Source organism: Camarhynchus parvulus, chromosome 21, assembly GCF_901933205.1.
Source record: "Camarhynchus parvulus chromosome 21, STF_HiC, whole genome shotgun sequence".
NCBI classification, from domain to species: domain Eukaryota; kingdom Metazoa; phylum Chordata; class Aves; order Passeriformes; family Thraupidae; genus Camarhynchus; species Camarhynchus parvulus.
The window spans coordinates 7,641,350-7,657,791 of NC_044591.1; the positions used below are offsets into that span (position 1 = coordinate 7,641,350).

The window sequence follows — 16,442 nt, forward strand, 5'->3', positions numbered from 1 at the left end:
GACCCCCATCCCTTATTCCAGGTCCTCACCTGTCCCCTGTTGGAACAGCCACATGAGGCACCCTGGGTCAGTAATTAATGGTTAATTAAGAGCCCCCAGCAGTGAGAGGAGCTCAGGGAGCAGGAAAGCCCCAGGCCCTGCTGCTGCATCCCTTGGTGCTCACTCTGCTCTTCCCCCAGCTGGGAATTTTGCAGTTCCAGCCTCTCCCTGTCCCTCCCTGCTGCTGCCCCTGCGTTCCTGGGGTCCCTCCCTGTGTTCCTGGGGTCCCTTTCCTGCACGCCTGGGGTCCTTCCCTGCGTTCCTGGGGTCCTTCCCTGCGTTCCTGGGGTCCCTTCCTTCCCTGCATTCCTGGGGTCCCTCCCTGTGTTCCTGGGGTCCCTTCCCTGCATTCCTGGGGTCCCTTCCCTGCATTCCTGGGGTCCCTTTCCTGCACGCCTGGGGTCCTTCCCTGCATTCCTGGGGTCCCTTCCTTCCCTGCATTCCGGGGTCCCTTCCCTCGCTCTCCAGGAGGAGGCAGGAAAAGCCCTGCTGGCTGCAGAGCTCATCCCCAAACGCACAGAACCCAAGCTGGCATTTTCCTGCCCTCACTCTCCTCTTTGCAAGCTCCTCTCTGAGCAGAGCAGAGCCCTGGCTGGCAGTGACCCTCCTGCCACCCCAGAGCCACCCAGCCCTGGTGGCAGCGGGGCTGTGGCAGCCCTGCCCGTTGCAATGGCTCCCCACTGATGGCCCTTTTCTCTCTTTTTTGTTTTTTTTTCCTCTCTCTCCCTTTGATTTTCCTTTGTATTTTCCCCTCCCCTGCTGTCTGGATCCCAGAAATCCCGTAAGGTACAGATAAGTATGACCCCCCCACGCCTCCATCTCATCTGCCATTGGCACCTCCTTCCTTCCTTCCTTCCGTCCTACTTTTGTGTTTTTCATCTTCCCCATCTGGTTTAGGATCCCTGTAGTTTAGTCCTTCATTCCCAGCCAGTTGTCACCTTTTGTTTTTGGGACCATTTCAATTAATTAATCTGGTCATTTATTTTGTGTTAATCCCACAAAGCATTAGTTAGTGCTCCATGTCACCCTGTCCTTGCTGTGGCCCTGCCTCCATCCCAGGGAATTCCCAGCGATCCTGGGGCTGGTGACAGCAAGGAGGGAATTTTCTCCTCCAGAGCCACCACGTGGGGTGCAGGAGAACCTCCTCAAGCCATGGGGTGCAGGAGAAAACCTGAAGCTGCTCCTCAAACCTTGGGGCAGCCAGGCTGGATCCCTGTGGAAGGGGCTGGGACTGAGCAGCAGCCCTGCAGGGCTCTGAGTCATGTCTGGGTACCCCAATTTTGGGGGCACACCAAAGCAGAGCCCCCCTCCAGGCCTGAGGGTGTGGGAAGAGCCTCTTCCCAAAAAATTCAATCCAGGGGAGACCTTTCCCAGGTGCCTGCTGGGGGTGGGACCTGGCAGCCCTTGGCATGAGGAGGTTTCCCGGAGGCTCCATCCGTGGAATCATAAATAAAATATCATCAAATAAATTACCATCAAATAAATTATCATCCAATCTCCCAAACGGAGAGAGCCACAAGGACCATTGAGGCCAGCTCCTGGCCCTGCCTGGGACAGCCAGGGACGAGCTGACACCTTGTCCTTGATGTCCCTGTTCCCCCAGGTGCCTCACATGGTGCTGAACCTGAAGGAGCCCTTCTACGTGGGGGGAGCCCCCGACTTCTCCAAGCTGGCTCGAGCAGCTGCCATCTCCAGTGGCTTCGAGGGAGCTGTGCAGAGGGTGAGGTCCTGCTGGCCAGCCCAGTGTCCCCTGGGACAGCCCAGTGTCCCCTGGGAGCTGTGAGATGTTGAGGTCCTGCTGGTCAGCCCAGTGTCCCCTGGGACAGCCCAGTGTCCCACCTGTCCTGGGATGGACCTGGGAGCTGCTCTGGTGGTGGAAAAGTGGCACCAGAGGGGGACAGAAGGGGGGTTTGGGAACACTTGGAATGGATTCCACCACCTTAGGGATGGATTCCCACCCTAGATATGGGTTCCCATCATCTCAGGGATGGATTCCCACCCTAGGGATAGGTTCCCATCTCCTCTTGTCCCCACGGACACTGCCTGGTGTCCCCAGATGACCAGAGGTGGGTGGGGAAGGACCATCAGAAGATCCCAGCCTGGTTTGGGTTGGAGGAACCTTCAGGCTCCCCCTGTGCCATGGGCAGGGACACCTTCCACCATCCCAGCCCCATCCAGCCCAGCCTGGGATGCTGCCAGGGATGGGAATTCCCCGTTTTTGGGGTTTTGGCCCTGAGCAGCTCCTGGCTGACCCCTCCTGCCCCTGCAGATCTCCGTGGGTGGCGTGCCCGTGCTGAAGGAGCAGAACATCCGCAGTGCCAGGGAGGTGTCCCCGTTCCGGGGGCACCCCTGCACCCAGAAACCCAACCCGTGCCAGCACGGGGGCACCTGCAGCCCCAGCCTGGGCAGCTACCAGTGCTCCTGCCACAGGGGCTTCTCGGGGGCACACTGCGAGAAGGGTGAGTGCCAGGGGGCACCACAGGGGGCTGGGGGGGCCACAGAGGGGCTGGGGGTGCCACAGGGGCGTTGGAGGTGGCCATGGGGAGCTGGTGGTGGCTCAGGGGGTGGGAGGTGGCCATGGGAGGCTGGATGGAAAACCTGGAAGATCTGCAGCAGAAGTTCAGCACATCCAGCAGGGGTTTCCTGGCTGTTCCTTTCCCATCTCCCAGGAATTCCCTGACCTTTCCTGGCTGTTCCTTTCCCATCTCCCAGGAATTCCCTGCCTTTCCTGGCCATTCTTTTCCCATGTCCCTGTCTCTCCCCAGTGATCATCGAGAAGGCAGCAGGGGACACCGAGGCCGTGGCCTTCGATGGCCGCACGTACCTGGAGTACCACAACAGCATCACCAAGAGGTACCTGCCCCAGCAGGGCTGATCCGGGGAGGCAAAGCTGGCATCCAGGAGCTCCACATGGGGCTGGATGTTCCTGGCTCTCCCCTTTGGTTTTCCCCCAAATTCCCAGCTCCAGGCCTGGCTGTGGTGCTGGGAATGGGGTGGAGGTGGATCCTGAGTGTCCCCCAGGGATGGGACATGTGGGACTGTCCCAACCTCGAGCTGGGGAGGACCCTGGGGTGGCCATGGAAGTGCTGCTCCTCGGGAATTCTCTGGGAATGAGCAGAGCTCCCCCTGAGCTCCTCCAGGCTGGAAATTCCTCCTTCAGGAGACTCCTGTGTCCTTCTGCCTGTCCCATTCCCGGTGTCCCAGCCCTGCTGGGGGGGGTGTCCGTGTGGAGCTGCTGTCTGTCCCTCTCTGGGTGTCTGTCTGTCCTTCTGTGGGTGTCTGTCTGTCCCTTCTCAATGTCACTGTTTCTCTGTTTCCAAGCCACCTGAGCAATGAGATCCCAGCGTAAGTACGGCCCTGCCACGCTCACCCCACGTCCCCATTGTCACCCCAAACCCCAGGGCAGGGCTGGGGAGGAATCTGGGGCCTCTCCCGGGTTTTTGGTGAAAAACTCTTCCCAGCCCAGGGGGAGGAGGGCGCAGGTGCTGCCAGCAGCTCGTGGGGCTGAGCAGGAGCTGCTTCACCTGTGCCACATCCAGGTGCTGTCCCCGCCCTGCCACCCCCCAGCATGCCTCAAGGGAATTTTTAAGCATGATTTTAATAAGGATGAGCACAGGGAAGGAAAATTCCTTGGGTTTCCTGCTCCAGCAGCAGCCTGAGGTGTTGGAGATGGAAACTGGGGGTGCTGATCCTTGATTTTCTGATGTGGAACCCCTCAGAACATCTCTGAGGGGTGGATGAGGGGTCACAAAAAGGGTCAGGGCAGGAGCATGGGGAGAAATCCCAAGCCCTGGACATCTGAGGTTTGCTGTGGGTCTGTCCTGCATGGAAGGGAAGCCCTAAAAGGGATCCTAAAATTCCCTGCTCTGTGCAGGAGCATTCCCTGCTGTGGGATTTGGGGGATTTGGGGGGATCCCTGCCTGTCCCATCCCATGCCATCCCATCCCACCCCATTGTGTGCCCTCAGGGCTGTGGGGGCTGAGCTGTGCCTGTGCATGGGGGGCTGCAGAGCCACCACCTGCATGTCCGCTCCATTGGGAGGGGCTGCAAAGGGGTTTCTAGGAATTTCAGGATTATCCTCAGCATTCTCCTAGGCTGGGCAGTGCCCTCCAGCAATGTGAGCTCAGAACTGTCCCTGTGTCCCCTCCCTGAGCCACATCCCTGCTGCCTTGTGTCCCTGCAGAGGGAATGTCACCAGTCCCAGCCTTTTCCCAGCCAGCTTGGGCTGTGCTTCTCCCACACCCCCTGCTGCGTTTGGCTGCCCACAAAAGTGGATTTTTCCTCCTCCAGGGAAGTTCGAAAGGAAAGGAAAGGAAAGGAAAGGAAAGGAAAGGAAAGGAAAGGAAAGGAAAGGAAAGGAAAGGAAAGGAAAGGAAAGGAAAGGAAAGGAAAGGAAAGGAAAGGAAAGGAAAGGAAAGGAAAGGAAAGGAAAGGAAAGGAAAGGAAAGGAAAGGAAAGGAAAGGAAAGGAAAGGAAAGGAAAGGGGAAAGGAAAAAGGAGGGAAAGGAAGGCAGGAAGGGTCTCCTCGCTGTCCCTTGCTTATGGCTCGCTCCCCTTTTCTCCCATCCAAGTCCCGAGGCGCTGGATTTCCCCTCGGAGCCCAGGTGAGTGTCCAGGTGTGCCCGTCCCCGGCTCTGCCCGTGCCTCAGCATGTCCCTGTGTCCCTGTGTGTGTCCTCTGTGTCCCTGTCCTGGCTTTTTATCCGTGAGGGATGAGCTGTGCGCAGGGGGGACGGCAAAGTGCCACCAGCCCGAGGGACCCTGCAGGGACAGCCGGGCTGTGTCCCCCCCTCTGGGTGCAGCATCCCTCAGGAATAAAGAGCTCTCTGTGGTGTCTCTCTCTGTGTGTCCCACTCCAGCTGTTGCCAGGAGCCTCGTGCCTGCTCCAGAGGCAAAAATCAGGGTTCCAACCTGGGGAAAATCCCATCTTTCCTTCCCTCCTCCCTTGGGAAAAGGTTTTGTTGCCTCCATGCCCTTGCTGTGACAGTCCCCAGGGTGCCACAGCTGCTGTGTCACAGCTGGCAGGGCTGATCCTTTTGTGCCATGAGGAGAAAAGCAAGGAATCTCCAAAGAATCTCCTTCCTGTGTATCCCAACCCCAGGAATGGGATGGAGATGATCCCAAAATCTGCCACCTTTAGGGCACCAGGTGGGCACAGACCCTTCCTGTGTATCCCAGGAGTGGGGTGGAGGCCATCCCAGCTCTGAGCTGCTCAGTGGGGTGCAGATTATCCCAACAGCCGTGACCCTCCAGGCCAGCAGGTGGGGGCAGGTGGGGAGTTCATCCCTGGGGAGGAGGATGAGGATGAGGAGGCTGCAGGAGGAGCTGCCCGTGGCCTCTCCCCGCAGTGAGAAGGCGCTGCAGTCCAACCACTTTGAGCTGAGCATCAAGACGGAGGCGACGCAGGGGCTGCTGCTGTGGAGCGGCAAGGGGCTGGAGCGCTCGGATTACATCGCGCTGGCCATCGTGGACGGCCGCGTGCAGCTCAGCTACGACCTGGGCTCCAAGGCCGTCACCCTGCGCTCCAGCGTGCCCGTCAACACCAACCAGTGGGTGCACATCCGGGCCTCCAGGTCAGACACAGCGGGACGGGGATTGGGGTCGGGACGGGGATCTGGACTGGGATGGCGATCCAGATTGGGATCTGAATTGGGATCAGGATCTAGATTGGGATCAGGTTCTGGATCAGGATCTAGATTGGGATCAGGCTCTGGATCAGAATTGGAATTGGGATCTGGATTGGAATTCGGGTGGAAAAGCTGGGAATGAGGCAGCTGAGCCCCATGATCACCGAGATCTCTCTTTGGATAAGAACTCTCAGAGCTTTGGGCCTGGAAGCCAAAGCTTAGAATTAAACCCAGGATTTGATCTGAGACCTTGGAAAAGGCTTCCAGACTTCGGAGCCAGAAGTGAGAATGTGGATTTAGAGTTTAAAGCAGAGACATGTTAAGTAAAGGAAAGTTTTAGTGTTTAAGATACAGAAAAAATAAAGTAACTACAGCCCTGCAGCTGGAAAAGCACTGGTGGGGATATCCCAGGAATGGGATGGGGATTATCCCAAAACCTGCCCCCCAGTGGTTCCCAGGGTCAGGGCTTGCAGGGAGCAGCTCTGGGCTGGCTCTGGGGCTGTTGCTGAACTCCTGCCGTTCCCCCCTCGGGCGCAGGGTGCAGAGGGAAGGCTCCCTGCAGGTTGGGAACGAGGCCCCCATCGCCGGCTCCTCTCCCCTCGGGGCCACCCAGCTGGACACGGACGGGGCGCTGTGGCTGGGTGAGTCTGGGGAGGGACGTCCCAGTGTCCCTGGGGGGCTCAGGGCTGCACTGGGCTGGGGATGTTGGGGATGTTGCCTCCCTCCTCTCAGCCCTCTCAGGCGGCTGAAAAATGCCCTGTCCCCTGTGCTGTCCGTCTGTCTGTCCCCTGTCCCCTGCCCTGGGCTGACGCTGTGCCGTTTCAGGGGGGCTGTCCCACGTCCCTGTGCTGTCCCCTGTCCCCTGTGCCATCCCCTGCTCTGTTCCCCGTGCTGTCCCCTGTCCCCTGTTTTGTGCCCAGTCCCAGCTGACCCTGTGCCATTCCCAGGGGTGCTGTCCCTGTCCCAGCTGACCCCTGCTCTGTTCCCAGGTGGGCTGGACAAGCTGAGCGTGCCGCAGCGCCTGCCCAAGGCGTTCAGCACGGGTTTCGTGGGCTGCATGCGGGACGTGCTCGTGGACCGGCGGGAGCTGCACCTGCTGGAGGACGCCCTGAACCAGCCCCGGATATTGCACTGCTCGGCCAAATAGAGCCCAGGGACCTCCCTCCCGCCTCCCTCCTCCCTCCCTCCTGCCTATTGCTGTAATTATTTTCTATTTTTGTAAACTTATTGCTTTTTATATTTTTGGGGGGACAGGGAGGGCAGGAAACCCTTTTTGCTTTCGGGCTCTCGGCCCGAGCAGCGGAACAAAGCTCGAGAGGTGACACCAGAACTCTCCCACTGCAGCATCGATCTTCTTCATACTTGAAGCTTCTTTTGTTTTGGGGTTGTTTTCCCCCTTTTTTCCTGGTGTTTTTGGGGGGTTTGTTCCCAAAAACAACCCTGTTTTTCCTGTGGGGGAAACGCTGCTGGTGCTGGCGAGGCCTTCACGGATCGGCGGGGTGGGAATTCCCACCCTGCTCCGGGCTCTGGCTCTTCCAAACCTTCTGTGGCCCCGTGTTCACCTGATCCCTGCTGCCCCCCGTTCCTCTCACTGTAATTTATGTGTGTAAGGATCTCAAGTGCTTTTCTCCTCCGAGCTCTGCTCAAATCAGGGATGCCACGCACTGGAAGGGAGAGAGCCGGGCCCAAGCTTCGCTCTGCGCTCGCCTCGGGACTCTTTGCTGCACTCAGAGGTGCTGGGGAGGCACAAATGTGGATTTTTCCAGCCGTTCTCCTCCTCCTCTTCCTCTTGGACACGTGCAGGAGCAGCTGTGAAACCTCATTCCCACATTCTGTGTTCATCCAGACGCGTCCTGTCCCCTCCCTGGCCACCGAGCCTTGGCCTCCCTCATGCTGGGGATCACTTGGAGCTCCTCCCCAAGAGCTGGGAATTCTCTCCCTCTCCCAAGAGGACCAGGGGATTCCCTTTTCCCTCCTCAGAGATCTCCTGGCTGTGTCCTTCCACGCCCCACAGCGTTCTCCAGCCTCTGGCTCCCAGCCTCAGAACACAGAGCTGCCACTGGAGCCTCTCCCACCAAGAAAATTGGGAATTTTTCACCTTGGACTTGGAGTTTTTGGGTCTTCCGTGTCCTCTGGCTGCTGCCAGCCCAGCAGGAACAGCTCCAACAGGAGCAGGAGCGGGGCTGGGGAGTACCTGGGGGGAATTTGAAGCATTTTCTTCCAGGAAAGGACAATTTTGGGGCCGGTTGTGAAGTTTCTGGGCTGTGGCTGCACCTCTGGCTGCAGCTCGGGGTCTCCTGGATGTGGACAGGAGCAGATGGATCCCAGCCCTGGAAGAAATCCCATCTTCCATTGGAATTCCTTCTCCATGGAAGGATTTCCTGCTGGTTTGTGGCCTCTGTGTCCCTTTCCAACCCTCAGCTGGAATTTCTCTGTGGAAAAACAACTTTGGGGATTCATCTGCAGGATCCCACCAGGTTCTGGGTGGGAGTTCCTGCCCAAGGTGCCAGAATTTGGCTTTTTTTCTCCAAATTTCTACCCCACCTTGCAGGGCACCCTTTGAAATGGGGGTTTTGGCACCAACTTTTGAGCCAGGAAAGGTCAAATTTCTTCTCTCAGGGTGAGCTCTGAACAAAGGTGGAACCAAGAGGGAGAACCAATGGAAAAACCACTTGGATCTGCTTTGATTTCTTTTATTTGATTTTTAAAAAAATAAATATTCCCAACCTGTGACATTCCTGTGGAAAATGCAGGGTTAAACATTCCGTGGGGTCTGTGCCCTGTGTGGGATGAGGGCTCTGCTGTGTCTGGGGCGTTCTGTGAGTGCCAAAATTCCCATTTTTTGGGGCTGCTGGGTCCAAATTGGGATTGCTGGTGGGAGATGCTGGGCTGGGATGGCACGGAGGGCTCTGGGAGTCCCCCAATCCCAATTTTGGGAATTTGGAATGGCATTCCCAGCCTGGCTGGTGTTCCAACTCCAGAGGGATGGGGAAGCTGCTGATTTTCAGGAATGAAGTCAAGAAAGAGCAAAAAACCCCCCAAATTTGAACAAAAATAAATATAAAAATTCATTCTGCTTTTGCTGGGGCTTGGAAATGCCTTAAACCAGGATTTGTGTCCTCGTGGGGGAGCATTTGGAATTTCCAGCAGCACATTCACCTGGGCTTTATTTTTAACAACATTTCTACCACAGAACGTGAAAAAAAAAAAAAAACCCCAAAAGAACATTGAGGTTGGGTTTTTTTCTGGATTTGATTTTTTTTGGCTTTTTTTTATTTAAACCCCTTGAGGTGTGCATGGAGAGGGTGAGTTCCTGACCTGGGGAGCTGCTGGCTGAGCTGTGGAGGGCGATGCGCAGTAGAGGAGCAGCATGATGTAACCATTACTAACTCGTGTCTTTCGTCAAATCACCCAGAAATAAAGTTTGGAAACGATTAAAGAGGTTTTTAAGGGGCCTGCTGCTTCTTTTTTTTTCCCTAGGATAAAGGAGAATCCTGCTTTTCTTGGTGCTGCTTGCCGGGCAGAGGAGGGGGAAGCTCCTGCATCTCCTAAATTCAGTTTTTCCAGGAATTCCAACCTCAATCCCAGGGTTTTGCAGGATTTTTGTGTCTTTCCTTCCCCTCCTCTGTAGTGTCAGCCCGTGGGAGTCTCCACTTTTCCTTTGTTGTCTCTTTTATCCCCTCTGCACCAGGGAACCTTCCCAACCTCTGGAATTCAGGTTTCACCCTCCCAACCTCTGGAATTCAGGATTCACCTTCCCAGCCTCTGGGATTCAAGATTCACATTCCCAGTCTCTGGAATTTGGGTGTTTCCCCTTCCCAGCCTCTGGGATTTGGGTTTCACCTTCCCAGCCTCTGGAATTCAGGTGTTTCACCCTCCCAACCTCTGGAATTTGGCGGTTTCACCTTCCCAGCCTCTGGAATTCTGGTGTTTCCCATCTGTTCGTCCAGCCCTCCCCCTCCCAGCTCCTCACAGGAATAATCACGGAGCTGCTCCAGGAAAAAAAGAAAATCCCTTTATTCCCTCAGGAGCTGGAGGATGGGGAAGCCTGGGGAGCTCTGGGTGCATTCCCAGCCCTGGAGTCCATGGAGAGCCCGGCAGCGGGATGGATGCGGGGGACATTCCAGAGGCACCACGGGAAGGACATTCCAGAGGCACAAGGACATTCCAGAGGCCCGGGAAGGACATTCCAGAGGCACGGGAGCGGTGAGCGGGATGTGGGATCTGCCAGCAATCCCAGGAATGCAGCGGGTCCTGCTTGGCACTGGATGGATGGAGCTGAGATCCAGGAAAGGGCTTTGTCCTGTCCCTTGTCCCTGAGCAGATCCAAGAAAGGCTTTGCTCTGTCCCTTGTCCCCACGGAGCTGAGCAGATCCAGAGGCTCTGGCTCTACTGGAATGGGGATTTTGTCCCAAATCCTATCAGGACAGCAGGTCCCATCCCTGAGCAGATCCAGGAGCGCCTGGAGAGGGGTTTTGTCCTAAATCCTGTCAGGGCAGCAGGTCCTGTCCCTGTTCCTCATCCCTGAGCACATCCAGAGACTCTGGCACTACTGGAATGGGAGTTTTGTCCCAAATTCTTTCAGGACAGCAGGTCTTGTCCCTGCTCCCATCCATGAGCAGCCCCAGGGCCGTGTCCCTACTGGAAGGCTGTCTGTGTGACGGATTCTATCAGGACAGAAGGTCCCATCCCTGAGCAGCCCCAGGGCCCTGTCCCTACTGGAACGGTGGCCGTGTCACTACAGTGACAGAAGGACTGAAGGTCCCATCCTTGTCCCCATCCATGAGCAGCCCCAGGGCCATGTCCCTACTGGAACGGTGGCCGTGTCACCGCCGCAGCAGCCGCGGTGGCTTTGGGGGGCAGCAGCTCGGGCCGGCTGACGGCCGCAGTCCGCGTGAAGCAGCGCAGGTTGCCTGTCTTGAGCGCGCACTGCACGGGCCACAGGATGATGCAGAAGAGGATGATGAGGAGCGCCGAGAGCAGCACGATGCGCTTCCAGTCGTCGCAGAGCTCACAGCGCGACAGCCGCCCTGCCAGCCCGCCCGGGGCCGCCTCGGCGCTCTCGGCCTTGCTCAGGGCCACGTCGATGGACACGCACGACTCGGGGTTCTCGGCGTCGCTGTCCGAGGCGCGGCGGCAGCAGAGCTTGGTGCCGTCCATCCAGAGCTCGCGCTCGCGCTGCAGCTCGGGCGGCAGCGTGGCCAGCAGCTCCCGGCTGGTGCGCAGGGCCGGGCGCGCCCTGGCTGGGCAGGCTGGTGGGCTGGCGGCAGAAGGGGCACGGCAGCAGCTCCTGGCCGGCGCCCAGCGCCGCGCTCAGCCGCGCCACGCACTCCAGGCAGAACACGTGCGAGCACTGCAGCAGCTTGGGCGTCTTGAAGGTGTTGTCGTAGGTGTTGAAGCAGATGGAGCACTCGACGGGCGAGGCCGGCTTGGGCGAGCCAGGGCTGGCGCAGCTCGGGGAGCCCGCGGGGGATCGGCCCTTCCTGCGGCCATCGCCCGGGGACGGCAGCACGATGGGGCTCAGCGGCACCGGCACCGAGCCCGCAGAGGCGGGAGCAGGGCTGGACGGGGACTCCGGCGTGCTCGAGTGCCACAGCTGCGGGAAGCAGGACATGATGGAGCCCCCCGAGGGGAACCGAGCCCGCGGAGACTCTGCAAGGGAACAACAGCGCAGAATTGGTTTCATTTCATTATTTTATCTCATTGTTTTATGCTCTTTTATTTTATTCTATTCTATTCTATCTATTCTATTCTATTTTATTCCATTTTATTCTATTCTATTTTAATTTATTTTATTTTATTCTATCTTATTTTGTTCTATTCCATTCTATTATTTTATTATGTTATTTAATGGTTTTATTTATTATTTTGTTTTATTTTATTATGTTATTTAATGGTTTTATTTATTTATTTATTCAGAATCACCTCCTTTTTAGTTTATTTATCTATTTATTTATTCAGAATAATCCACTTTTTATTTTGTTTCATTTATTTCATCATGTTTCTTTTATTCTATTTATCTATTCAGAATCACCCGCTTTTTATTTTATTCTATTTTATTCTATTTTATTCTATTCTATTCATCTATTCAGAATCCCCCGCTTTTTATTTTATTTATTCTATGTTACGTTATGATATTTTGGTTTATTTTATTTTATTTTATTGTCTTATTTATTGAGCATCATCCACTTTTTATTTTATTTATTCAAAGTTATTTGATTTTATTTTATGTTATTCTCTTATTTTATTTATTCAGAATCACCTACTTTTAATTTTATTTTATTTATTTATTTATTTTTATTCTCCAAATTTTATCTGGCCTCACTCTTAGGCAGCCCCACAAAACCCATCAGGAAAAGCCGAGAACCCTCAGAGATCCCCCCGGACCTTTCCCAGCAGGAAATCCGCCGGAATTGCAGGGACAGGAGCGAAATTCCCCCCAGACTCCTCCCTTTGGGGCAGAAAAAGCAGAACCGGACCTACCCCGGGCGCTGGGAGCTGGGAGGAGAGCAGAGGATTCCATGGGGGAATCTCTGATCCTGGCCTTACGGAGCTTGAGCCCGGCCTAAGAGACAGACAACATTTTCAGTGGGGTAATGGGGACAAAAGCTTTTCTGGGGAGATCTGGGCCGTGATCCTGGCTCCTGGGAGCTGGGTGCCAGAAACAACCCAGGGAAGGGGGGAAATCCAGGTTTTTCCCGTTAAAAGTGTGGAATTCTCAGCCCGGAGCTGCAGCTCTGGGCTGTGACTGCGAGGAGGAAGCGGCTCCGGTCCCTTCACCCCCCTCAAAATCCCCCAAAGTTTGGGGTATTTTGGGCAACATCAGCACCCAGACACATATTTCAGCTCCTGCCTGGGAGCTCAGGAGCCCAAGCCCCAGAAAATTGGGTTGCAAATAATCCCTGTCCCTTCATCCTTCTTGGAATCCCCCAAAATTTGGATTATTTTAGCAACATCTGCATCCAGACCCAAATTTTGAGTTTCATCCTTTTTGAAATCCTCCAAAATTCAGATCATTTTAGGGGTCAGCTGCACCCAGACCCAAAATTTCAGCTCCTGTCCCTTCATCCCCCTCAAAATCCCACAAAATTTGGATTATTTTAGGCAACATCAGCATCCGGAGCCAAATTTCAGCTCCTGTCCCTTCAACCCCCTTGGAATCCCCCAAAATTCAGATCATTTTAGGGGTCAGCCGCACCCAGACCCAAATTGCAGCTCCTGTCCCTTCATCCTTCCTGGAATCCCCCAAAATTTGGATTATTTTAGCAACATCTTCATCCAGCTCCAAATTTTGAGTTTCATCCTTTTTGAAATCCCCCAAAATTCAGATTATTTTGGGGACCACCTGCCCCCAGCCCCAGCTGCAGCTCCTGTCCCCGAGAGCTGCAGGAAATTCCTGGTGCCAGCTCCGGGCTGGATTTCCCAGAACATTTTCCTGGGATGTGTCACCCAGATTTGCAATGCTCAGCTGGTTCCTGTAATTACAGCTCGCCCCAGCAATTAAATCTGAATTTAAATTAGGAAACGCCAAATATTCCTGACATTCCACAAGGAAAAAAACCAAAAAAATCTCCATTATTTATATTATTTATAATTATTACAATTACTACTTTTAAATTTGTAGTAATTATATCATTTTCTCATTATTTCTATTATCTCAATATCTATTCATTAATCCAAACTATTTATACATTTGTATAGTGTGTGTATTTATTTATATAGTTATATTAAAGATATTTCTATTTCTTTATATGTTTATATATTTATTTATAGATACAAGTATTCAAATATATTTAAATACCTATCTAAATATTTATATATTTATAAATTTATTTATTATATAATTCCCCTCAGAACCACCCTTCAGAACTTCTCTTTTTTGTGCTTCTCTTCATTTAAATATGGAAATTTTTTTTAGGGTGCAGCTTCTCCTGGGGTTAAATTTTCTGCATTTCCAGCTAATTTTAATGGTTTTTAATCTATTTTTAAAAATTTTTCCTGCTTACAGGTAAATCACAAATCCAAGCCCAAACTGGCATAAAGATGAGGAAAATCTGAGGGACTTTTTTCCTTTTTTTTTTTTTTTTTTTTTGCTAAATATTCCCTTTTTTCCCATCCCCTAAATGCAGATTTTTGCAGTTCCTGGGTGTTTTTCAGGGATTTTCAGGAATTCTGAGCAGCTGAGAAAGGGAGAAGCCTTGGCTTGCCCAGTTATTATTGCACAATTATGAATTATGGAATTATTAATTATTAATGATGAATTATGACATTTCAGCTGCTCTCAGGAACTTCTTATTGGTCTGGCCTACGCCAGCTCCAGCACAGCAAAATCCCGATTTAAACTCAAATTTACCCCAAAATTTACTTTTAAATAAAAATTCAAACTTTGCCATTTGCCAAATGCAATTGTGGCATTACAGAACCTTCTTGGTTGGATTAAATTGAGATTTTGCTTATTTTTATCCTTTTATTCTGCTTGGGTTTTGTTTGATATTTTGATTTTTGGGATTTGTGGATCAGTTGGAATGCAGGGATTTGGATCAAGCTGAGGAGGAGACATTTTAAATTCCATAACCTTCCCGTCCTGCACCTCTTTAACAGAATTTTTTGATTTTTAGGGGCTTTTAATTTGATTTTCTGATTTTTCTTTCAATTCAGAGCCTCTCCTTTTGCCTGGTATTTACTGGGATTTTCCAGAAGCTTCAGGAAATAAAGAAACCATCCAGGAGAGGGACACCAAGGGAGGAATTCCATGATTTTTGTAAATTCCAGGAATCTTTTTACACCATAAAGCAGACAGAGAGGGGTCACGTTTAGGATGGGGTTTTGGGATTTAAGATTAGGATTTGTCCTGTCCCAATGGTCCCAGTCCCAGTGATCCCAGTTCCAAGAGTCCTTATTCCAGTGATCCCAGTCCCAGATTCCCATTCCAGCAATCCCAGTTTCAACAATCCCTGCTCCAGTGATTCCAGTCCCAGTGATCCCAGTTCCAAAAATCCCTATTCCAGTTCCCCAGTTCCAACAATCCCTGTCCCATTGATGCCAGCCCCAACAATCCCTGTTCCAGTTCCCCAGTCCCAGAGACGGCTCCGTGGGATTTCAACCCCAGCCCCACAGGTACCTGTCCAGGTGCTGTTAGAGGAACCAAACCATCTCCTGCTCTCCCTGTCCCCCGGAATCCTCCAGGAATGCCCGAAATCCTGCAGGAACGCCCGGGAGTGCGGGGTCGGATCCTCGGAGCCGAGCCGGGCTGTGCTGCGGGATTTCCCGAGCAGGAAATCCCAGCGCTGCCAGCCCAGGTGAGTTTTATCCCTTCCTGCCCAGGTGACTTTTCCTGCTCCGCCCGCCCGGCCCCATCCGCTGAATCACGGCTGGAACCGGGGCTGGAATCGGGGCTGGAACTGGGGCTGGAACCGGGGCTGGAATCGGGGCTGGAACTGGGGCTGGAACTGGGGCTGGAACCGGGGCTGGAATCGGGGCTGGAATCGGGGCTGGAACCGGGGCTGGAACCGGGGCTGGAACTCGGGGCTGGAACTGGGGCTGGAATTGGGGCTGGAATCGGGGCTGGAACCGGGGCTGGAACCGGGGCTGGAATCGGGGCTGGAACCGGGGCTGGAACCGGGGCTGGAATCACTCGCGGCCAGCCTGGAGCGCTCCGGGGCCAAACAGCCGGCGAGCCCTGGGCACACCGGGAAATCCGAGTCTGGGGGTTTGAAACATTTCCTTTCCTTTTCCATCCATTCCCGTCTGTGGTCCCTCTTTTCCAGCCTGGGAAATTCGATTTTTTGAAGGGTTTTAAAAATTTTTCTCTCATTTTTCATCAATTTCCATCATTGAGCCCTCTTTCCCAGACTAGGAAATTCTGATTTCCAGGGATTTTTTAAAATTTTCCATCAGTGATCCCTCTTTTCCAGGCAGGGATATTTGATTTTTGAGGGGGGCTTTTTGTTTGGTTTTGGTTTTGTTTTTAATGATTATTGTTATTTTCCATAATTTATCCTTATTTTCCGGGCTGGGAATTCTGGTTTCCAAGGGTTTTCAAAACTTTCTGTCAATTTCCATTCCCTCTTTTCCAGGTTGGAAAATTCTATTTTTGAGCTTTTTTTTTTTTAGTTTTCCATAATTTATCCCTTCTTCCCAGGGTCCTTGGAAGTGTCCAGTGCTGGGATATTCTGGTTTTGATGGGTTTTCAAAATTTTCTGTTGTTTTCCATCAATTTCCATTGATGGAAAATTCAATTTCATAGATCCTCCTTGAGATTGCCTGGCAGGAACAGAGCAGGAGAAAATAAAATAAAACATACAATCCAATAAAATATACAATACAATGAAGTTTAAAAATATATAGAATATAATATAAAATCTAAAGTAAAGTAAAATAAAAACCAATATAAAACAAAATTTAAAAAAAATTTTAAAAATAAAATCAAGCTTTAAAATAGAATAAAATAATAAAATATAACAATAAAATAAGATAAGATAAGATAAGATAAAATAAAATAAAATAAAATAAAATAAAATAAAATAAAATAAAATAAAATAAAATAAGAAATAAAACCCACGCCAGGGTTAGCTCCAGGTTGCTCTGGTGACTCACCAGCTCCTTCCTGCCAGGAGCCAGCACAGCCTCTGGAATTCCCATTGGAATTCGACATCCTGGGAACTGCAGAGCCAACCCCAGCCGGGAGGGGAAAGCCTGGGAACCGTTCCCTGCCGGAGCACCGGGAATTCCGGGAATGCTGCAGGGAAAACGAGCTGGGGTTGTTCATCTGGAGCCA

At 52.6% G+C, this 16,442-nt stretch overlaps 2 protein-coding genes across 2 annotated transcripts in view; one reads left to right on the forward strand and one right to left on the reverse strand.

Moving 5' to 3' along the window:
* Positions 1-9,108, forward strand: part of AGRN (agrin) — a 68,886-nt gene extending 59,778 nt beyond the window's left edge. Inside the window, exons 33-39 of the mRNA XM_030964053.1 lie at positions 814-825; positions 1,643-1,759; positions 2,309-2,498; positions 2,805-2,892; positions 5,387-5,611; positions 6,203-6,306; positions 6,655-9,108. Of these exons, the coding sequence (XP_030819913.1) occupies positions 814-825; positions 1,643-1,759; positions 2,309-2,498; positions 2,805-2,892; positions 5,387-5,611; positions 6,203-6,306; positions 6,655-6,812 (894 nt within the window). The 3' untranslated portion in view covers positions 6,813-9,108. The remainder of the gene's footprint in view (positions 1-813; positions 826-1,642; positions 1,760-2,308; positions 2,499-2,804; positions 2,893-5,386; positions 5,612-6,202; positions 6,307-6,654) is intronic.
* A 1,335-nt stretch (positions 9,109-10,443) lies between these two features.
* RNF223 (ring finger protein 223) lies at positions 10,444-12,188 on the reverse strand. Its single transcript, XM_030963932.1, is given in 3 exon segments — positions 10,444-10,891; positions 10,893-11,317; positions 12,149-12,188. Coding segments are annotated over 3 exon segments (885 nt in total). The 3' UTR covers positions 10,444-10,471.
* Between the last annotated feature and the right edge of the window lie 4,254 nt (positions 12,189-16,442).